The sequence below is a fragment of the Cydia fagiglandana genome, chromosome Z (assembly GCF_963556715.1).
Source record: "Cydia fagiglandana chromosome Z, ilCydFagi1.1, whole genome shotgun sequence".
Taxonomy (NCBI): domain Eukaryota; kingdom Metazoa; phylum Arthropoda; class Insecta; order Lepidoptera; family Tortricidae; genus Cydia; species Cydia fagiglandana.
The window spans coordinates 8,154,090-8,176,282 of NC_085959.1; the positions used below are offsets into that span (position 1 = coordinate 8,154,090).

At 40.8% G+C, this 22,193-nt stretch overlaps 1 protein-coding gene across 1 annotated transcript in view; it reads right to left on the reverse strand.

The window, feature by feature from the left end:
• Window positions 1-15,085, reverse strand: part of LOC134679283 (otoferlin-like) — a 48,002-nt gene extending 32,917 nt beyond the window's left edge. The window contains exons 1-13 of the mRNA XM_063538180.1: window positions 14,975-15,085; window positions 13,058-13,198; window positions 11,502-11,643; window positions 10,530-10,674; window positions 10,019-10,175; window positions 9,750-9,933; window positions 9,391-9,569; window positions 8,815-8,950; window positions 7,969-8,004; window positions 7,621-7,787; window positions 5,574-5,789; window positions 2,210-2,335; window positions 1,053-1,205 (exon numbers count right to left, since the gene is read on the reverse strand). Coding sequence (XP_063394250.1) covers window positions 1,053-1,205; window positions 2,210-2,335; window positions 5,574-5,789; window positions 7,621-7,787; window positions 7,969-8,004; window positions 8,815-8,950; window positions 9,391-9,569; window positions 9,750-9,933; window positions 10,019-10,175; window positions 10,530-10,674; window positions 11,502-11,643; window positions 13,058-13,198; window positions 14,975-15,085 — 1,893 coding nt within the window. The remainder of the gene's footprint in view (window positions 1-1,052; window positions 1,206-2,209; window positions 2,336-5,573; window positions 5,790-7,620; window positions 7,788-7,968; window positions 8,005-8,814; window positions 8,951-9,390; window positions 9,570-9,749; window positions 9,934-10,018; window positions 10,176-10,529; window positions 10,675-11,501; window positions 11,644-13,057; window positions 13,199-14,974) is intronic.
• Between the last annotated feature and the right edge of the window lie 7,108 nt (window positions 15,086-22,193).

A 22,193-nucleotide genomic window follows, 5' to 3' on the forward strand; every position in this document is an offset into this window, starting at 1 on the left:
TGCCTATCAAAAGAGATACCCATGCATACTCGTAGAATACATTATATGTAATTTTAACATCGCTCAGATACGAGTATCGCATATACTTAATTTTAGTTTTAAAATCGTTTCATTCATGACATGAATCAATTAGCAACTACATGAAGTTTCCAGAAAGCCTGGATTTAATTTGATATATTTTTTATTACATGTTAATTAGTTAAGTGCCGTGGAACTAATTATATACTTATTTATTAATTATTTTAATGTATGTTTAGCATGTAGGCACTAACTCTTAAATGTAAGTACATTGTAATACTAACAATTTTATGGACCTATTCAGACTGAAATAAATACCTATATTAAATTGAATTGAATTAAATTTAAGGTCGCCGTCGTAATAACCTGTATTAAAACGGACAACCAGGATGCATTGCATTGCACTAGTTCTGAAAATAGATGCATATCGATCCAGGCAAGGGAATCCAGCCCTAACGTAACGTGAGCTCAGCATCCATAACAACTAAAAGGAATGAGTGCTGAAATGGGGACTGGTCAAACTGAAGAGTGGGCGAATGTCCCCACGTATGCCCTTGCGGCTCATCGCCACCCCTGATGGCTCTACACACTTCAAGGGACGCAGCCATGCGGTAGAATGAGATAGCAATATCACTTGCTCCCTTTAACGCATAAATGCGTCCCTTGGAGTGGCAAACTGAGTGTGCTATCAAAATAGTGGCAGACTTTTCTTGGTCTAACTCTGTCTTTTTTTATCCGCGCGGTGATAAAAAGTGACAAGTCGCATCAGCCATAGTTTGCCTGCTTAGCTTACAGGTACATAGGCCACACTGAATGTTTTACACTATACTGGCCACTGGTAAACATTTAAATTACGAATTGTATATATTTTTTTAATACAGGCTTTTGATTATGGAACGTGATAAATGTTGGCGACAAATCGATCGTCTTTTGTTTTTAATGGCTTGTCAAAGTAAGTCACTTGTGTTGAATGTGGGTTTAACGCGAAAAGATTTTAGAGCTATGATTTATGTATAATTTTGTTTCATACTTGCCTTCAGATAAACCGTCTGTATTTTCCCGCATCGCTGGCCGCACTGCTCCGGCGTGACTGAATGTATGACGTCCCTCGGCGATATCTTGGTGTGAGCGACGCGCGACCCGTTGCTTAGCAACCATACCGATATGTGCGGCCAGCCGTCTGGGGTCTGAAATAACCGCTCATCACATAATGGCTCCTCTACACGATGGGCCAGCGCCGGCCACTCCAAGGAACGCAGCCATGCGGTAGAATGAGATAGCAATATCACTTGCTCCCTCTAACGCATAAATGCGTCCCTTGAGTGGCCGGCGTTGGCCCATCGTGTAGAGGAGCCATATAACTATCTTTACATTGGATACGGGCATGCTGCTTTTCGGTGTGCGAGCGGGTCATCACTATATTATATTTACATGCTGTCTCGCTCATACGACGGAGCGGCAAACGGATCTACATCAGTGTGGTAGGTACCGTAATATTTATCTTTTTTTTTTCCTGATCTCTTGACTGTGTATGTTTAGGTTCCTGACCGAATTTTTAGTCACTTTTTGCATTTTTTTCTGCTCTACATAAATATACCACGCAACTGAGGCTTGAACACAAAACTTTTAGAGTTCCGTACCCAAAGGGTAAAAAAACGGAACCCTATTACTAAGACTCCGCTGTCCGTATGTCTGTCTGTCTGTCTGTCACCAGTGAGGCTGTATCTCATGAACCGTGATAGCTAGGCAGTTGAAATATTCACATATTATTTCTGTAGCCGCTATAACAACAAATACTAAAAACAGAATATAATACATATTTGAGGGCTCCCATACAATGAACGTGTTCTTTTTGCCGTTTTTTGCGTAATGGTAAGGTAATTTGTGCGCGAGTCCGACTCGTACTTGGCCGGTTTTGGATCACCACATTATGGTAACATTACTCCAGATCTAGAGCATGGAAAAGTTATCATACCGTAATATTTTTATGAAAATAAGGCCTTTAAAATTGCACTTCCACACCGTCGGCGCAGGGCTTGCTGAAGGGGCCCACTGATTAACAGTCCGCCGGACGGTATCGGCCTTCCCGTTGTTCAGAACTGTCAAAATTTTGTTCTGACAGGCCTATACCGTCCGGCGGACTGTTAAGCAGTGGGCCCCTTTAGACGGATTCAAGCAAGTTAGTCCAAACCTTGTACATGAGTTCCTTCAGCTCCTGGTAGACGCTTTTGGCTTCAGCCAGCATCATTTTGACAGTTTTCTTGCAGCACGGCGAGGCTTTAGTCTTTATTGATATTAGCCGACAGTATATTTTTTCCTGAAAAAATGGCTCATTTTAGGCAAGGGGTCATCCATTAATTACGTCACACGAATTTCTAGGTTTTTTGACCCCTCCCTCCCTCCTTGTCACACTTGGTCACATTTGGCAAACCCCTCCCCCCTAGTGTGACGTCAATTTTTTTCTACGAAATCGCCAAATCGAATTAAGTACCTAAGTATTATTAATATTTTATCAAAATATTTTTGACGATATAAATATTAGTAATTTTATAACCCAAAACTGCTTAGGAAAGAAAATTAAACGAATAAAAACGATTATCGATTAGCGAATAAAATAATTTAATTTAATTTTCGGTTAGTGATGAAGTTAAAGTGACGTCACAAAGTTTGTGTCTCCCCCCTCCCCCATGTCAGAATATGTCACATTTTCTTGACCCCCTCCCTCCCCCTAAACGTGTGATGTAATTAATGGATGACCCCCAATTGACTTGTTACTTCTTAAGCCCCCTCCAGACTATGCACGTGAATCGCGGGCGAAGCCGCGATTCGCGTACGAGTGTGGAGGAGGCTTTACCTTAAGGGCACTATTACTAAGGCTTTAGGCAAAGAGCATATAATCACTACGTTTTAAGAGTCGGCACTCTCGAACAATCCTCGAACCGAATTATGAACGTACATATCCCAACACACCAAATACAGGCTTAAAGATCTCGCATCCAGGCCATAATTGTTAAAAAAAAAACCACACACAATACTACCAACACAAAAAAAAACAACGCTAGGGCTCGACACCTCCAGTACCTACTGTTTATCGATATCGATAAATGTGCGATACGTGCTGCTGTATTTACCTACTGTACTACTGTAACAGTACATTTTGAGAATTACGTGGATTAATAAAATAAAAGAACATTATATATATAATTTTTTTTATTTTACATGATAAAAATAACATACTTTATTATTCAAGTAGGCATATTCGCACATTCTTTTTTAATCCGGTCCCTTTTTATTGAAGGCACTGGATGGAGAATGATTTCCACAAATGAACTTGTTTCCATTCAGCTTTTGAATAGGTAAATAAATACGCCAAATCCTCATTTCCTTTTCCTCAGCTTTGCCCATAATCGACATCTGAAATAAAGAGATTATCGATAAATTGGTCGTACACTATTCGTGTCATAGGTTACTTAGTTTTTTACTTAAAAATACTTTATTCACAAAATATTTTCGTTTTAATCATGGATTGTAAACGACTAAAACTAATTAAATTAGTAACTGTTAACGACTCAAAGTAAAAAATGAAAATATTGCATACAAACATCAGTTTACCGACCTGTTCGGATCAAGTGGAAATTTGGCCAAAAATGCGTCAGTAGTTAGTCTTCTTACACACCCACTACAAAGTTCACATTTCCTTAAAGATTTGGCCCCCATTTAAATAACAGCTAAAGTTATTTTACCAATTACAATAAAAAATAACCACGTATTTCCACGTTCACGACAATTCAAATGACGTTTGACGTTTTACTACCAATCATACCAACCTAAAGAAAAGTAAGTATAATACGTCTATGTTAAAAGCAAGTATGGTATGTGCCACCAAAATGCAACAGCAGTCAGTTTTAATTCGATAAGATTATTTCTATGCCTCAATGTTGGTAACAAGTACGTTCTTAATTTATCAAAGTATGGGGTGTCGATGGGCTGGCTTTAGGTTTTAGTATCAAGCGGACTGTCCGTGCGGATCGCTCCGCATCGGACCAATATGTATTGAGTTCTGGGCTATAACCGCGAAAATCGAAGTTCGCAAATTGCGGGCATTTTTCTCTGTCAGTCTTATTACGCCTTCATTGGAGTAAAAGAGAAAGATCCCCGCAATTTGCGGATTTCGGTTTTCGCGGTAGCCCCTCAGGGAGCGTCAGAGTAAAGCTGACAGGTCCGCACCGCGCGGACAGCTTTCTCATACAATTTGGCGGTGCGGAGCGATCCGCACGGACGGTCCGCGTGACAGTAAAACCAGCCGAAATGGGCCACTTCGCTGGTGTGCATGCACATGCACATGCTCGTCGGTGCGCATGTTCGTCGCAGGATAGTTCGCCATTCGCCGGATTCTTGTTTCGCCCGATTCCTGTTTCGTCGGATTTATATTTTAGTACCCACCTACGTTACAATCCGAGAATAGGTACGAGAATCCGACGAAACTCACGATATAACAATCCGGCGAAACAAGAATCCGGCGAATCGGGAACCGGGAACTAACTAACCGTTCGGCATTATATGGCTCCTCTACAAAGATGGGCCAACGCCGGCCACTCTAAGAGACGCATTTATGCGTTAGAGGGAGCAAGTGATATTGCTATCTCATTCTACCGCATGGCTGATGCGTCCCTTGGAGTGGCCGGCGTTGGCCCATCGTGTAGAGGATCCAATACATGTCAACGGGCCTAAGGAAGAAAATATATGGCACGTCGCGCTAAGCTAAACTTGCGACAAAAGATATGGCCATCGGTGGGTTTTATCTCAATTACCTACTCTGAAAATATACGTCTGCATGCTCCTGGGCTATATCACTAACTATATTACCTATACTAAAATTATACTGATACCGTATGCAGGTTAAAGATATACTATTATTGTTCTATCGAGCCAACTTTAACTATCCTAGGTATATGTTCTGAACAAGAAAAGTCTGCAACGATTTTGTCAGCATACTGTGATGAATCAAAGTCCTTCGTACAATCAATTACCTTTATTACTCTAAGTTCTTACTTCAACACTTTCGACATTCTTAACATAACAAGCAGTAAGACTTCCTACGCAATACGTTACCGGTTCAAGCGCCAAAGCGAGAATGGTTCCATTCCATGGTAAGTTACATTTATACATTTTCATAATTCGAATTGGCGGGTAAGAGAGAAGGGCCATTTTCGCGACTACCGACAGATTAATTAATAAATATTCGGGTAAACACAAATCACATTTCTAACCACTACCTACTGAATCCCATAAGTTTAACATAACTCACACAAAATAATTATAATTTACTCTTGAAATCTTATAAAATATCACACTACGCAGTGCCAATGTTATTTTAAACGTCATACTTCTATGATATGATGACGTATAAATGACACTTGCACTGCGTGTGCTATCAAAATCGTTGCAGACTTCACTTGGTTTAACTCTGATACGTCACCTTTATCAGATCCATATCTAATCTATTATTAAAATCAGAATAAGTCTGTTAGGTAGTATATTTTTACAGAACTAACGATCTTCTCCTTCTGCAGCTGAACAAGTTTATGATCAAGCTCCGTAGTATACTTCTGCATGTCTTCGTTTGAGCTGGAGTGTTGGACAATTTCTAGAAACTTCTTGATCTTGGCGGCAGTTTCGTCGTTCGAGCGATTGAGAGACTCTACAAGGTCGTCGGGGTCCTTGTAGTCATTGTTTGCGAGACGGGTAGAGATTTCCCAAAGATTGTTTTCCTAAAATTAATTATAAAAACCTTTTTTATATCCGTAATTCTTTGACATAGGTATATACTGCGGGGCCCCAGTACAGACTATACACTACATTATACATAGTTGCCCGAAACGGAAATTTGTCGGAGAGGCCCTAAAGTCCCCTTCACTCGTCTAATGCACACGCTGCCCAATGGGTGAAGAATTTAGATATCGTATTGTAAATATTGTAATTGATAATTAGCGACTCTGTAAATGCCATACGAATAAATAAATAAAAATAGGTATATCTAAGACGGGCCTTACGGGCACTAAGAATGGTGCTAATTCAGCAGTGCCACTCACGAATTCGAGTTAATCGTGTACATTAACGCAGTTTTTACTGTTTTTACCTGTTATTTGGCTAGTGTAAAACATTCCCGAACCGAAAACCCCGATGTATGCTAATAAGACATAAAACGACAACCAACCGTGGTTGTTTCTCTTCAACGATTGATACTTATCACAAGGCATATCTATTATACACCGTGTTTTTTTTGTTTTCCGTTAATTTCAAGGGTGCATTCCTGAGCTTAAATCAAGTAAATTTCTCAAAGACACCGATATTCTAATTAACTCCATTTCGGAGATAATCAATATTTTATTTTTTTCCTATAAGGCCTCTACAAGCGTGTACACTTGCCTTAGGGCCGGTTTACTTATTGATTAGTGTTTAGAATGAGTTCATACATTTGCTACTAAATTTAAGTACAATCTCGGTCGATCGATGTTCGAAATGACATTGATATTTGATATGTCACAGATTTCAATTGTTTGGTTGAGTTAACGCTACATGCTACATTTAATTACTTTTTAAATATATATTCTTTTTTGAACTGCAAAAAAAAATTTTTTTTTTTAAAATAACTATGCCATTTAGTTCTCTTAAACGTACTTAACCATACCCCGAAGTTAACGGAATTCAATAAAAACACGGTGTATATAGTTGTTCGATTTGTAGCTAGCCCCGAACGGCAAATCCTTTGCCTATTGTTAAGTAAAATGGCGCGTGCATCGGTCAGAACCGGTTATTGAATTATAACAACTATCCAAATTGCAATAAGATTCAAAATGAACAAATGGACAAATAATTTGCCACTTCTTGTGTGGTCCCTCTACCACAGAATGAGTAATTACTGAGTGCCGGCGAGTCGAACGCTACAGAACCAGTCTAAAATGTGTCATCGAGATGCGTAACAAAGGCGCGTTATAGGTTTTTTGAGCGTCGGACTAGCCCGCACTCAGGTGCCAATTAGAATTATACCTACGACCTTTTTTTGCGGATAATGACTTGTGCAGTTTTACTTAACAATAGACAAAGGATTTGCCGATCGGGGCTAGTTATGAACCAAACGACTATACCTACCTACTCGTATCCTCTTGGGGTTCAAAGTCAGGAATATTTAGGTACTAATACCAATTACCTTCAATGAAACTTTAATCATTATTAAATGGAACAGAGTAGCTTTTGTTTTGTTTTGTTTGATTTTAAAACGAAACAAATGCGATTCTATTTTTTTCATAGCATTAAATCAAAGCCTGACAATTATCGCTTCGCGTATAATAGTCAACAGTGACAGAGATAGCACTAGTGCTCTTCGCTGCAGTTTCTTCTGTTCCTCAAAGTGAAGCATAAAGGCCTGTGCACACCGGCTTGCATGTGCGTGACGTGCGCGTGCGCTAAAATGTTGCAGCCGCACACGTCACGCAAGCGGTGTGCCATCTCTCATAAGGATTTGTATACTACAATGCCGCACGCGCACGTGCACGTCACGCACACGCAGCCAGTGTGCACAGGCCTTAAAAGACTCCTCACCAGGTGAGCTAGGATCCCGAGCAGCACGTTGTCCACGTACAGCCGGAGCCGCAAGTCCGGCAGCCGCGCGGCCAGCTGCAGCACCGGGCACGTCAGCTCCAGGTGCCCCGACACGTGGCTGTTCCAGCGGACGGGCCTGCCACCCGTGTAATGCAGCTTCTTCTGTTCTGATGAGTCAAGCATCTAATAAGATTCACGTCACGTCAGAAATGGGAGTAGGCGCGTCTCATCGCCTTTAGAATCACACAAATGTTTCAATGGCAGTGCCAAAATATGGTATTTGCGGAGTAGGTATGCCTATTAGAGAAAATTTTGTTGATTTTTAAAAAGAAAAAGAGATACACTCACTTATTTCAGACATCACTCTCTCAAATTCGTCAGGATCTGTAATAATGAAATTAAAATTTTAATTAACACAAGTAACACAACCAATTACTATAGGGTATATACAGTACTAGCGACCCGCCCCGACTTCACACGGGTTACATAAAACCTAAACCTTGAAGAATCACTCTATTGATAGGTGAAAACCGCATACAGACAGGCGAACATACAGACAGCGACTTTGTTTAATAATGGCTCCTCTACACGATGGGCCAGCGCCGGCCACTCAAAGGGACGCAGCCATGCGGTAGAATGAGATAGCAATATCACTTGCGCCCTCTAACGCATATTAAATGCGTCCCTTGGAGTGCCCGGCGCTGGCCCATCGTGTAGAGGAGCCATAAGGGGTCATCCATTAATTACATCACACGTTTAGGGGGAGGGAGGGGGTCAAGAAAATGTGACATATTGTGACATGGGGGAGGGGGGTGACACAAACTTTGTGACGTCACTTTAACTTCATCAATAACCGAAAATTTATTTAAATTATTTTATTCGCTGTACATTTAAATAACAAGTTTTTAAAACGATAATCGTTTTTATTCGTTAAATTTTCTTTCCTAAGCAGTTTTGGGTTATGAAATTACTAATATTTATATCGCCAAAAATATTTTGATAAAATATTAATAATACTTAGGTACTTACTTAATTCGATTTGGCGATTTCGTAGAAAAAATGTGACGTCACACTAGGGGGGAGGGGTTTGCCAAGTGTGACCAAGTGTGACAAGGAGGGGGGGAGGGGGTCAAAAAACCGAGAAATTCGTGTGACGTAATTAATGGATGACCCCTAAGGTGTAGAGATATTTGCCTTGGCCAAAGGGGCTGCTAAATGGAATATCTCCAGTGGTGATGGCGATCCCACACGAGGTTCCCGACAAGCTCTTATCCAGCATGGACACTTCGAAGACAGGACAGAACATAATGAAATTCTCGATAATCCACTCCTGTTGAAAATCGTAAAAGGATTTAGAATTACAGCACCGTACGGCTATAACACATTTGACAAATTTCGGCCTTTTTGGTCGATAAGAACTCTTCCTTTGCTTTGCAGTAATCAGAAAAAAGAATTCGTGACATGGGTGCCAAGGATATAGAGGTAAAGGCAAAGGCAACCACCAAAATTCACACTTTTGTAATCGGGTAAATACTTAGCAAAATCTTGAAATTTGGAAAAATTGGCCCGATGCTGTTAAGTCAATATTCTAAATATATATACTTGTTACAGGCTATTTTCTTCCAGGTTTCAGAATCAGATCACTACTAATGTGCCTACGGAAAGTTTCCTAAGTTGACACCTTCAATTCCTGTAAAAATTTTCTAAATGTACCTATTGGAAAACTTTCTTAATTTTTGGAACTTTTGCAAGTTGTTCATCTGATCTCACCGTATCCAGCAAGCCAGCGTTCACCGTTTCCACGTGAACCGTCCTGAGATCCTGCTTGTAATATGGGACTATGGTCTTCATGGCTACCACCAGCGCTCCGCGGTGGAAGGGCCCGTCATCAGACTCGCGCCACGGCCCGTACATGTGGAGAAGGGACGGCCCGAACGTGGGTAGGAATCCTGGAGCACTTTAAGACTTTTTTAATGGGAAGAAGAAGCTTTTATGAAACATTGACTATAAATTTAATGATGCGAAAAAACTAAATTTCGCTTAAATTAAGATTTAAAAGTGACACAGTAACATTTTTGATTTCAGTTATTGCAAGCCATAATTGAACTGCTAAATGTTCATTATCTAACCGTTTTCGCCGCCATGCGATATTTCCGACAGCTTCAACTTCGTACTTGCCAGGACCTTCGACACCCCGTTAACAGAGCACACATCCAACTGGATTGTGTCGCACACGTTCGGAAACATCTCGACCAATGATATGCGCTCGATGTACACTGGGTTGTTTGTGCGGTGCTGCGGGCTCGTCTCACCCTGTGAACAAGCAATGTAAGGGGAACAAGAAATCGTCACTTGGTAGCAAACTGTCTACTATAGACTCGTACACAACTACACATACCATTAGGTCAGAAAAGGCGAGTCTCACGCATGTGCTAGGGGGGTTTCCCAAAGTGTCCGGGCGTGCATGCGCACTGCAGGGCACGTTGTATGCGCGGTAGATCGTCACTTGGTAGCAGGCGGGTTGCTGCTCGGAACCATTAAGTAGGAAGAGGTTGCTGAAATAAGGCATTCAGTTTTGATTATTAAGCCCGCTCCACAGTCGTGTGCGAATCGCGGCGAACGCGTGTGTGGAGCGGGCTTTACTCTGAAATCAATAAATAATAGTTACTAATTTCCAATGCTTGTGGGAGAGTCTTGATACTTACATCGTAGAAAACATATTACGGGCTACAGTTGTGACTGATACCCATAGCCGTCACTTTAAAGATCTTCAAATCATGGCCTATGGCCTTAATGTTATTCTATAGCTCTCGCATGCGAGAGAAACAGTCAGGTAAAGAAGTTTCCAATTTCAAATACTTTTTAGTTTTTTACACAAAACCAGTGCCAAGTAAATGCAAGCAACTCACTGCTCTATTCTCTCTTGGAAAAACGGCGCGTTTAACACTTCAGCGCGGACCGAAATGGAGATATCCACTTTTAGGTAGCCGACTGGGTCCTTCTTTGCATCGGTAGGCAGGGACAGCTGTACCCACTTTTGGCTAATGGTATGGTCTGTAAGGAGAAAAATGCAAGGCGGGTTTACAAACCTTGAGCCATGTTCCCCAGGTATAAAATATCATAATCCCACCCCCACCATTATTACTGGAGCCTTGCTATTGGACTGAAGTAACGAAAAACATTACAAAATCTAATTTCAAAGTTTCCATGGAAAGCCCAGCCATGTTTTTTTTCTATATTTCTGGTTTGACTAAAAGTTCACTACACGGGTTATTCTATGTCCTACATGTTAGTAATAACAAATATGATTTCTAAGTTCAAACGTTTCTAAAATACGATAAGGCTTCTCACATGGAAATATTTCGGAAATAGAGAGAGAGAGATGGAAAAGAGAGCGCTGGTGGCCTAAAAAGCGCTGGGTACAACAGCGTGCGACTTTTAAACCGGAGGTCGCGAGTTCAAACCCCGGCTCGACCCAAAGAGATTTTTTGGAAATTATGTACGACATATCATGTGATATTTACTAGTTGCTTTTCGGTGAAGGAAAACATCGTGAGGGAACCGGACTAATCCCAATAACGCCTAGTTCCCCAGGACCTAGGACCCCAGGTTCCCATGAGCCGTGGCGAAATTTTAATGCCGGGATAACGCGAGGAAGAAGAGAGAGATATGATATTTCTACTTAGAACACAAGATCATCATCATCATTCATCATCTTATTCATCGGAAGATCAGCGCTGGAAGTCGCCAGCAACATGCTAGGATGGGACCATTTCGTGACACTTTATTTTTCACTTTTTTTTTCTATGAATGCTATTATCTGTGTGTTTACGATTAAAAACTATTCTATTCTATTCTTAAGATACAGTGTCGTATTTTACGTGGCTGCCTCCACACATGCGCCAGGTCCACTCCGGCTTCCCCTAACATGCGAGGGACGCCACCAAATGGCTCAATGACGGTCAACCATAGACACTTGCGTTTCATTTCTGCAGCGCTCGTGAACAGCTCGAAAACGAAGTTCTGGAGACAAAATTCAAAAAAGGTGGATAAAAGGATGACTCACGCTAGACCACAGAATAAATAATAGTACTAGAGAAGAACTCACTCTCTAACAAAACGCGTCTGTTACGATCAGCACAGATATGGCCGCTAGGTGGCGACAGCGCCACGCGCGGCTTATGGCTTTCCCCAAAATTGGGGTGGAACGGATGTACTTTTAGCTACCTGTAGCAAAGCGACGAAATCACGGAGTGAGCCACGTCTGGCTAGACCGGGCCGAGCTCGGGCCGAGGCATCCGACATGTCATTTTCTATGACGGCTGACCGGTGATCACGTGGTGCTTTCCATAGATAACGAAGCGCCGGAAGCTCCGGCCCGGTCTAGCATGAGCACAGAATAAAAAATAGTACTAAGAACAGAAGACTCACTCTCTAACAAAACGCGTCTGTTACGATCAGCACAGATATTATTATGACCGCTAGGTGGCGACAGCGCCACGCGCGGCTTATGGCAAACCCCAAAATTGGGGTCGAATGGATGTATACTTTTAGCTACCTGTAGCAAAGTGACGAAATCGCGGAGTGAGCCACGCCTGGCGTGAGTCATACTTAAAGCAAACTTGTTGTTTTCATAATGGATTTTGCACCTTTTAATCAGGGGCAAATGCAATGAAAAATTCAATGGAAGAATATACTTGCAAGCCAAAAGGTTAAAATTGTTCATAGAAACAAAACCTTTTTTTTTATTGTATAACATCACCTTGCATACCATAGCACTATTATTTTAGTATAAATTAGCTTGATAGAGGCTGGTAGCCAATGGATCTGTCAAGCAATATTTCAAAATTTTGTAAAATAAAATATATTGACTCCTTTAGTAATTGGCCACTCTTAACAATAAGGGACGCAGCAAAACGGTAGAATGAGATAGCAATATCACTTGCTCCCTCTAACGCATTAAATGCTTCCCTTGGAGTGGCCGGCGCTGGCCCATCGTGTAGACTGTAGAGGAGCCATTAGGAGTGGCCAATTACTATGTAGTGGCCCATAACTATAGCAGTCACCCCGGGCATATTAAAAATCCGCGCGTCATCCATATATTTTGTCATAAGTTTCGCGCGGCGTACCATATCTTTTGTTTCAGTCTAATTTCCTGGCACTATGCCCCCTCATAAGGGTGTATACGTCGGCAGCCGATCGTAAAATCAGGCATATCGTGAAATTCCTGGGCATATCGTGAAATGTGAAATTCTTTGACTCGTTCCCTGAGTCACGGAGCCTATTTCTGGACAGTTTGTCCTTCGGACATCTGAAGCAACCTAACAAACCTATCCTAGTTACCTATATATTTGATTAATGTGACAATCGTTAAAACATTACACAGGAACATTACGATCTGCCTGATCTTACTATCGGCCGCCGACATATACATTACCTCTCTATAATACGGCACTTTCATGTTTTGTCTCACTCCAGTCCGATATTTGACTTTGTCCAAAGCGACCACCACGTAAGACGTCGGCTGGACTGGGTAAGAGAACATTAGTTTCTTGCCTTCGAGGATATTCACACATATCTGAAACATTGTAATTATTATTTGTATGTCTTTTCCATATCTCGGGACCATGGGGTCCCGGACCTTTGGGAGGCGTACGTGGGGCCGAAGCCAACAACGCAGAGGCCCTTTAAGACACTTTAATCTAAAAGCAAGGGATACACGTGGCGGATACCATCCCCGAACGCACAATGTGATACATCCGGAGATGGTCCCCGCCAGGTGCAAAGACTATTGCAGTGCAGCACTTTTGTGCTGCTATGGGAACAAAGGTTTTGGGCTATAGATTTGAAAGTTGGATGGACTGGATAATGGGCTGTGGGAGAGACTAGCGGACACCTGCCGTGACAATCAGTCTCAAAATTGTGTTAGACAGGTGGTGACTCGCCTACTCATTTAGTGGGCCCTACAACGGCCGCACGCACAGTGCGACAATAGGGCAAGACTTCGGAGCGGCTGTAAGGTTGTCGAGAGGTGAGTCTGCGGTAGCCAGATCCCGGTGATCCGTTCAGCAGGCCGTCGGCGTTATGACATTTTACACTTCCAACCTGGAGCATAGGTCCCGCTCTTGCGACTCCACTCTGGCCGGCCAATCAAGGCAAGCACAGAGGCGAGGGCCAGATGACAGGGCCCTTTGGAATAGGGGTCCGCGGTGTCGCCACTCACCATCAGCTCGCCACAAGCTGCCCCCGCGGGGTTATTATTATTATTATTCAGAGCCCACTGTGTCCCACTGCTGGGCAAAGGCGTCCCCCTCTTCCTCCACTAGTCTCTATTTAGTGCGATATCTGGCCAGCCTCTCAAGAAGGAGTCCAAGTTATCCCGCCATCCTTAATACTTAGAATTATACATACATACATATAATCACGCCTATTTCCCGGAGGGGTAGGCAGAGACCACGGATTTCCACTTGCTACGATCCTGACATACCTCTTTCGCTTCCTTCACATTCATAACATTCCTCATACACGCTCGCCGGTTTAGGGTGCTCTTGACCTGGCCTTTCTTCAGGATTTCCCCGATCTGATCAGAGAAAGTCCGCCGAGGTCTACCCCTTCCAACTCCCACTTCCACTTCTCCCTCATACACTCTCTTTGTCAGTTCACTCATTCTTTCCACATGTCCAAACCATCTCAACATACCTTTCTCAATTTATGTCACTACATTTACATTCAGTCCACACTTTTCCCTTATCACGCTTACTTAGAATTATAACTAACAACTATATAGTTCGTAGTTTTGTAACTGAGCCCGAGCTAATCCTATTGTCTATTGTTAAGTAAAACCGCTCGTGCCACGTGCCACAACCACCTGCATAAAAACTGCGTATTTCGGTTACTGAGTGCCGGCGAGTCGAACACTACAGAACCAGTCTAAAATGTGTCATCGAGATGCGTAACAAAGGCGCGTTATCGGAAAGCGCACCTACACTGGTTTTTTGAGCGTTGGACTAGCCCGCGCTCAGGTGCCAAATAGAATGAGTATGACCCTTTTTTGCAGGTAAGTAGCACGTGCGGTTTTACTTAACAATAGACAATAGGATAAGCCGCCGGGCTCTGTTACAAAACTACGCACTTTACCTGCGATTCAATTAGTCACGTCAGTCTCGACGGAGGCTTGACTAATGACTATTAGTACAGACCTCGCTTCATACAGGTCAAGATTTGGTTCCGAAGTATCATTGATTCCAGTATTGCTTTGACTTGCATCACTGTATCAATGAGCTCCTGATCATCAGTTTCTTCTGCAGTAGGTATCTTGGTTTTTAACATTTACTACGTAACAATGAGTACTTACTTGAAAATTACGTGATATGAGGTTAGCTTCAGGATCAGGACCAGCTTTCAACTTCAACACGATTTTATTCTTGGGCCAATGGTTGTCCAACCATTTGCCTCTCGTGGTCATTGTCACCAGTAAACTTTATTTGCAGTATTAATCTGAAATCGTATTCAGCTTAATATCTGGGAGATCTAGCTTTGCTCGGAAAACATAAAAAGATTTAAATATCCCAGATATAAGACCTGGCTAGATCGATTTTTCGATAATCCGCAAAAACTCCCATGTAGCAAATTTCATCGATATCATTAGGGTGTCCGAGATCCCCGAAATATATCTAATCTAATATATCTAATAGGTACCTTTAAACGAGCAATTCTTGTTTATTTATTTATATATATTTTTCGGGGATCTCGGAAACGGCTATCACGATTTCGATGAAATTTGGTATATGGGGGTTTTTGGGGCCGAAAAATCGATTAAGCTAGGTGTTATCTCTGGGAAAACACGCATTTTTAGTTTTTATATGTTTTCCGACCAAAGCTCGGTCCAAAGGTCGGCCCAGATATGAAATTAATATATATACAAGAATTGCTCGTTATCTATATATCTATATAAGAATTGCTCGAATTAAAGGTATAAGATAAAGCTCATAAAAGTTCCCTGTAACAAGATCCTGATGAAACAAACTTACGTGGAGTGAAACGCGGAGGCTTTTTACAAGCTTTTATTTAGTTTCACCTGTCCCAATATCGGTCTGTAATCAAATCTTGCAAGTTAAATTTGATCCACTTCCCGGTTTCCGATTGAGCTGAAATTTTGCATGCATGTAGAAATCGGATGACAACGCAATATTATGGTACCATCGAGCTAATCTGATGATGGAGACAGGAGGTGGCCATATGAACTCTGTGATGAAACAACGCAACCTAATTGTGTTAGGGGTTTTTAGAATTAGTTGTCTGTCGTTAGAATAGTACAGTCAGTTCGTATCGAATAGTATGTTGATGAAAATTGCACTGATATAACAACTACTTAATTACACTAAAAATAATTACGCTTTATAAATATTGGGTAAAATAAACAACCAAGATGTCACTATGTCACTTTGACTCTTCTACTCATGTCAGTATATAAAATTTACTGTATGACTCAGATGAACTAAAGAGGTGACAGCGGGGTAGGGTGAAGGTGACCTAATAGCTTAGAGCATTTAATAACTGGAGTCGCCTTTAGGAGCTCTGCAGGAAACCTTGCACAAATAGAGCTACCGATTTGACTCCCATATATGCTCAGTGAAAATAATAGCTTCGGAGAATTTTTGTCATCGATTACATGTTTCAGATATACTTAGTGCATACTCGTAATTATTTTCCATCGTATTTTCACGGAAACCTACGAACGTGTATTGCTATTTCAGCCAGTCTCGGTACAAAAAGCACTCACGTGTACTGAAGTAGCATGACAAATACGAATGTTTCCGAGAAAATGCGATGAGAAACAATTATGCAATCGGTACAATACATGAAAATGATACTAGGAATACTAAAATTAGTAAGCGTAGGTTTATTAGAGGGCGGGTAGGGCGTAGGGGCGTAGGTTAAACCCACAGGTTTCAATAAATAAAACCAGACAAAAGAAAGATATCTTTCAATAGTAAGTACTCGTGGCATTGCTGTTCTTTAAATCTATAAAAAGACTGGGAATTTAAGCCGGGCAAAGAGATTGAGTGGGCGTAAGTAACATATGGTTGCATAGATTCTATTTCACAGATTTTGTGTTTTATTTTTCAGATTTGGTCCTTCGTGCTTTTATTTATTGTTAAACCTACACAAAGGTTTGATGAGGCTATAAATAACTGTGCAGGTAAAATAAATATGTTGGTACTTACCTATAATACTGACGTAACTAGTATAAGGTATTAATGTAATATTTCTCTACATCAGCGGTCGGCAACCAGCAGCCCGCGGGCCACATGCGGCCCGCGAACCTCTCACTTGCGGCCTGCGAGCCTCCCTGGCTATTATGTATGTAATATTGACAATTGTCTGATAAAGTCATAAATATTAACAAAGTGCGGCCCGCGTCCACTTCGTTAACTGCTATGTGGCCCTTGGCTGCTAAAAGGTTGCCGACTGCTGCTCTACATAATCATTGGGCATGACATCTTTGCAGATTGTTGCAGCGACTAAGGAGGTATTTATTTTGAGGACGTAGTCTACAGCTTACATCGATTGCGATGGCTGTAATAGACCAATGGCCGATCGTAGGGGGATCCATTGTAGGGTGGTCCGGCAACTCTGTGAAGTCGTTTCTGCTTGAGTTGGTCCAACCAGAGCTCGTCGTGCTTCGCCATGACTTCACGCAAGTTGCGAAGCCACTCCGGTCTCATCTCCTTGCATTAATCCAACAGTTAGCGATGGCTGTATAGACCAATGACCGATCAGCATTGTAGGGTGGTCCGGCAGCTCTGCGAAATCGTTTCTGCTTGAGTTGGTCCAACCAGAGGTCGTCGTGCTTTGCCGTGACTTCACGCAAGTTACGAAGCCACTCCGGTCTCATCTCCTTGCATTAATCCAACAGTTAGCTGGTATGTTGAAGCCATTCATGTCGCATGCAGGTCAACCAACCGGTCTCTTAGCTTCGGCAAACTACGATGACACAAATACAATCAAATCAAATACAATCGTTTATCTATGGGCCAATAGTTGCCTGAAAATAAATGTTTTCATTCATTCATTCAAATACATATATGGTGAGCAGCTGTAGACTTCGGGAACCGATCCGCCATGGCTTCACCATTTTGAAAAACTTACAAAAAATTATTAAAAAATAACTCCTTACTAAAGTTCCCAAGAATCGGGAGAGAAATGCGATATATATAGAAAACAATTGGATAAATTTAAGTATTTTTAGATTTTTTAGCCAAGCTGACACAAGTTAGAGTTAGACCAAGATAAGTCTGCAACGATTTTGATAGCACAAGCAGTGCAAGTGTTGTTTTAAAATCAAACTCCTGTGAAATTATGACGTATAAATAACACTTGCACTGCGTAAGCTATTAAAATCACTGCAGACTTATCTTGGTTGTTTATTCAAAGGCAAAAGCCATGAAACAATTTACATGTAAACTACATACATATATGTAGAGTAGATATTAGTAGACAGTAAAGCTTATTGTTTTGTGTTTGGTCTAGGGTTGCCAACAGTACTATATTATATAGTAATGTACTATATTTTGGCTTTCTGTACTAGGTATATACTTTTGGAAAAATATATAGTACGATAAAATACTATATTTCCGATTAAACGTATTATATTACACTCATGTTTAGTATTTTATCTAAAAGGTGACCTGAGGAGCATTTATCACCTATAAGTTAATTTAAGATCTGTTAAATTTAGTTTTAATTTTAATGTTGTTTTTATTATTATTTTATTTGTTATTGGTAAATAAACTTTATTTATATAAGTACTATTTTTTTTTATGTACTAAATTTTTGATGCCTTTTCTAAAAAATACTATATTCCACCAAAAAAAAGTTGGCAACCCTAGTTTGGCCTATCTAACTATGCGACACCTACTTAACTTTGATCACGATATGCTCATTAAATGATTACCTACTATACAATCGATTGGTCGCTAATGACATCAGACTAAGGTCACAGAGTGATCAGTTTGTTATTGACTATAGAGCCGTACGTGGCAGAATATCGATCCTATAAGCGGTGTCTGAGCCGATACCAGGCGTGGCTCACTCCGTGATTTCGTCGCTTTGCTACAGTTAGCTAAAAGTACATCCGTTCCACACCAATTTTGGTGGATAGCCATAAGCCGCGCGTGGCGGTTCGCCACCTAGCGGCCATATCTCTCCTGATCGTGACAGACGCGTTTTGTTAGAGAGTGAGTCTTCTGTACCTAGTACTATTATTTATTCTGTGCCGATACCTCAAAGTATACAACGTGTTGCAGTGAGAGTTACTAATTGAGAATTTTTGGTCGAACTTCAAAATGGCGAAGTTGTTTCGAGAATATTGGATTACTAAGACTCCGCTGTCCGTCTATCCGTCTGTCTGTCACCAGGCTGTATCTCTTGAACCGTGATAACTGAAAATTACCATTAAACTAAATACAAAACTATTCTAAAATAAAATAAAACTAAACTAAATCTAAGAAAGGCCTCTGCGGCAAGGTCCCCAAGATGCTGGCTGCGACCGCGCTGAACTGCCAGACTGAAACGTTGAGCGAGGTAGCTGCCAGCTCTTGGGTTCCCAGTTGCGTCCCTGAGTCTCTTTGAAAGGTCCCCAAAGATGAAATAAAAGATGAAAACTTTTAAACTTAAAGCAATCTAGTATTAACTTAAAGTAGATATTAAAGCCAAATATCATGTGTAGGGGAGACCGAGGTGAGTTGTGACAGAGGAGAGTTGTGACATTGTCGATTTTTTGGAATCTAATAACTGTTAGTGTGAGCTCGCAACAGTGTGCGTTTGTAGCTCGCAACTTGAACTAACAAACGCGCGCTATTGCGACCTAGTTTTTAGATAGGTAATAGATTCCAAAAAATCGACAATGTCACAACTCTCCTCTGTCACAACTCACCTCGGTCTCCCCTACATTCGTTATCAATCTTGCAGTTTTGATGATATTAGCTTTACTTACTGACAAAAGCAGGGTGGGGAAATTTTAATAACTAAAATGCCGCTGATGTCATACTTGATTTACCTTCAACCAATTATTTACTTACATATTTCAATAGTAGGCCCTTGTTAGCAATTATTCTATTACAATGTTAATTACCTAATTAGTTAATGAACTTTTAAGGTGGCCCCTGACGAGCCTTCCAACAGTCCAAATAGCGTGGCTGCAATCCAAAATCGGTCCGTGAATGTCAAAAACGTACAATGTTTAATATTAGGATGCCGTCCATTTGGATGAATCCATTGTAACGGCATCAATTTGGAAGGCTCGTCAGTGGCCTGCTTTAAATGCCGCTGATGTGATACTTAATTAACCTTCAATCAATTATTTACTTACATATTTCAATAGTAGGCCCTTGTTAGCAATTATTCTATTACAATGTTAATTAACTAATTAGTTAATGAACTTTTAAGGTGGCCCCTGACGAGCCTTCCAACAGTCCAAATAGCGTGGCTGCAATCCAAAATCGGTCCGTGAATGTCAAAAACGTACAATGTTTAATATTAGGATGCCGTCCATTTGGATGAATCCATTGTAACGGCATCAATTTGGAAGGCTCGTCAGTGGCCTGCTTTAAATGCCGCTGATGTGATACTTAATTAACCTTCAATCAATTATTTACTTACATATTTCAATAGTAGGCCCTTGTTAGCAATTATTCTAATACAATGTTAATTAACTAATTAGTTAATCAACTTTTACGTAATAATGTAATACCTGTAGCCTATAGTGGATTAAAATTATTGTATGTTGATGTCAAGAGACCTTTTTCATTAGTTTTACTGAAACCATTTGATAAAGGATTAAAAACGTAGGTACATTAATTTTAATAAAACGGTAGGTTGTACACGGTATCGCGTTCAGTGCGGATCGAACTAAGAGAGTTTTTTCTGTCACAGCATTGGATGTGAAAAGTGCTCTGTAAAGTTTGTAGGTACAGGTCTGCTCATGCAATGCCTCTGATATGAGTGAATTCCAAAAAAAACAACGGGCGTGCCGACCTCGGAGTAATTAACAATGGAGCCGCCATTAACAGGCATTCCCCTCTGTCGAAAATAGGCGGCCAATGGTCAACCAAATGTCAACCATATGTATGGACTGACGTTTATTTGACATGACGTACCTATACATTTGATGTGCCCCTCCCCCGCAAAAAACAGCAGACTATTATGTACCGAAAATTTTAGACATGGCGTCTCCATTGGTTATATCCTCTAAGGTGCCGACAGAAGTGAAAACTCAATGACTAGTCCAAAAATCCTCCTTTCTATTGAAAAACTTTAGTTCCGAAATTGCTGGCCAGTGAGCTTAAATTTGTAGTGATTATATGCTCAGTGTTTGTAGCGTTAGTTGTTTAAAATTCGAATAGAAATTGTAAAGTTAAAGTATAGTTAAAGTTACCATGCAGACCTCGCATCTAAATATATTTGGATATGATATTTTGAGTTTTATTCACCAGTACTAGAGTTCACTTTTATTAGATTTCATCAAGATGTAGCTTTATTGAATTATATTTGAGTGATATAAGGTTAGAATATAACTGTGAGATCCTCGTATTTCAGCCCGTACAAGATTAGAACATTGAGCTTTATTGCTTAATATAAAAGTCCAGTTTTAAATAATTGACCTGATTATGATACGTTATGACTCAAGTTCTTTGGTGAATAACATTGTCCGTGACACATAACGTCAGCGTTATGTTACGCGTTACGCTGAATCGAGTTTATCATTTTTTCCCCACCTCAAAAAGTGCTCAACGCCGCTAAAGAAGTTTTCACTTCAAAAAAAAAAAACGTAACTAAGCGCATTTAAGAAGCTGTGATTAATCTTAACTTAATTGATTCATTTGTGTTACGAAAATTAACCATGTAAGTCTATGGCATACGTCAGTGTGTTAACACTCAACTAATTACAGGTGCTTAACTATGTACAAATTTTTTGCAAAAAGGTCACTTCTGTACAATAGAGTAAAAGTTAACGACATAGGTATTCCGCCTCTACTTAAGGGTGCAGTGTAAAAATTGGCTGCTGATTGCTTTAACTTAGCGATGTCTACAGAAAAAAACCGGACAAGTGCGAGTCGGACTCGCCCACCGAGGGTTCCGTACTTTTTAATATTTTTTGTTATAGCTGCAACAGAAATACATAATTTGTAAAAATTTCAACTGTCTATCACGGTTCGTGAGATACAGCCTGGTGACAGACGGACGGACGGACGGACAGCGGAGTCTTAGTAATAGTGTCCCGTTTTAACCTTTGGGTACGGAACCCTAAAAACGAGCTTACTATAAAATGAGTATGACCTAGATATTAATGTTACTAGTCCTTGAGACTGATTGGTAGGTAATATTCTAATATTACTCTCGAGGCCACGGCAATATGTCTTGAGTCAAATTGGGCCCTTGTTTGGCCTGCGATGGGATTATTGCACTGCGCTAGCGGACGATACGGTTTTTTTAATGTAAATTAAAATGTGATTAACTACGGACCTTAAGAACTGTCATATTAAAGCTTCAATACGAGCCAAGAAAAATTA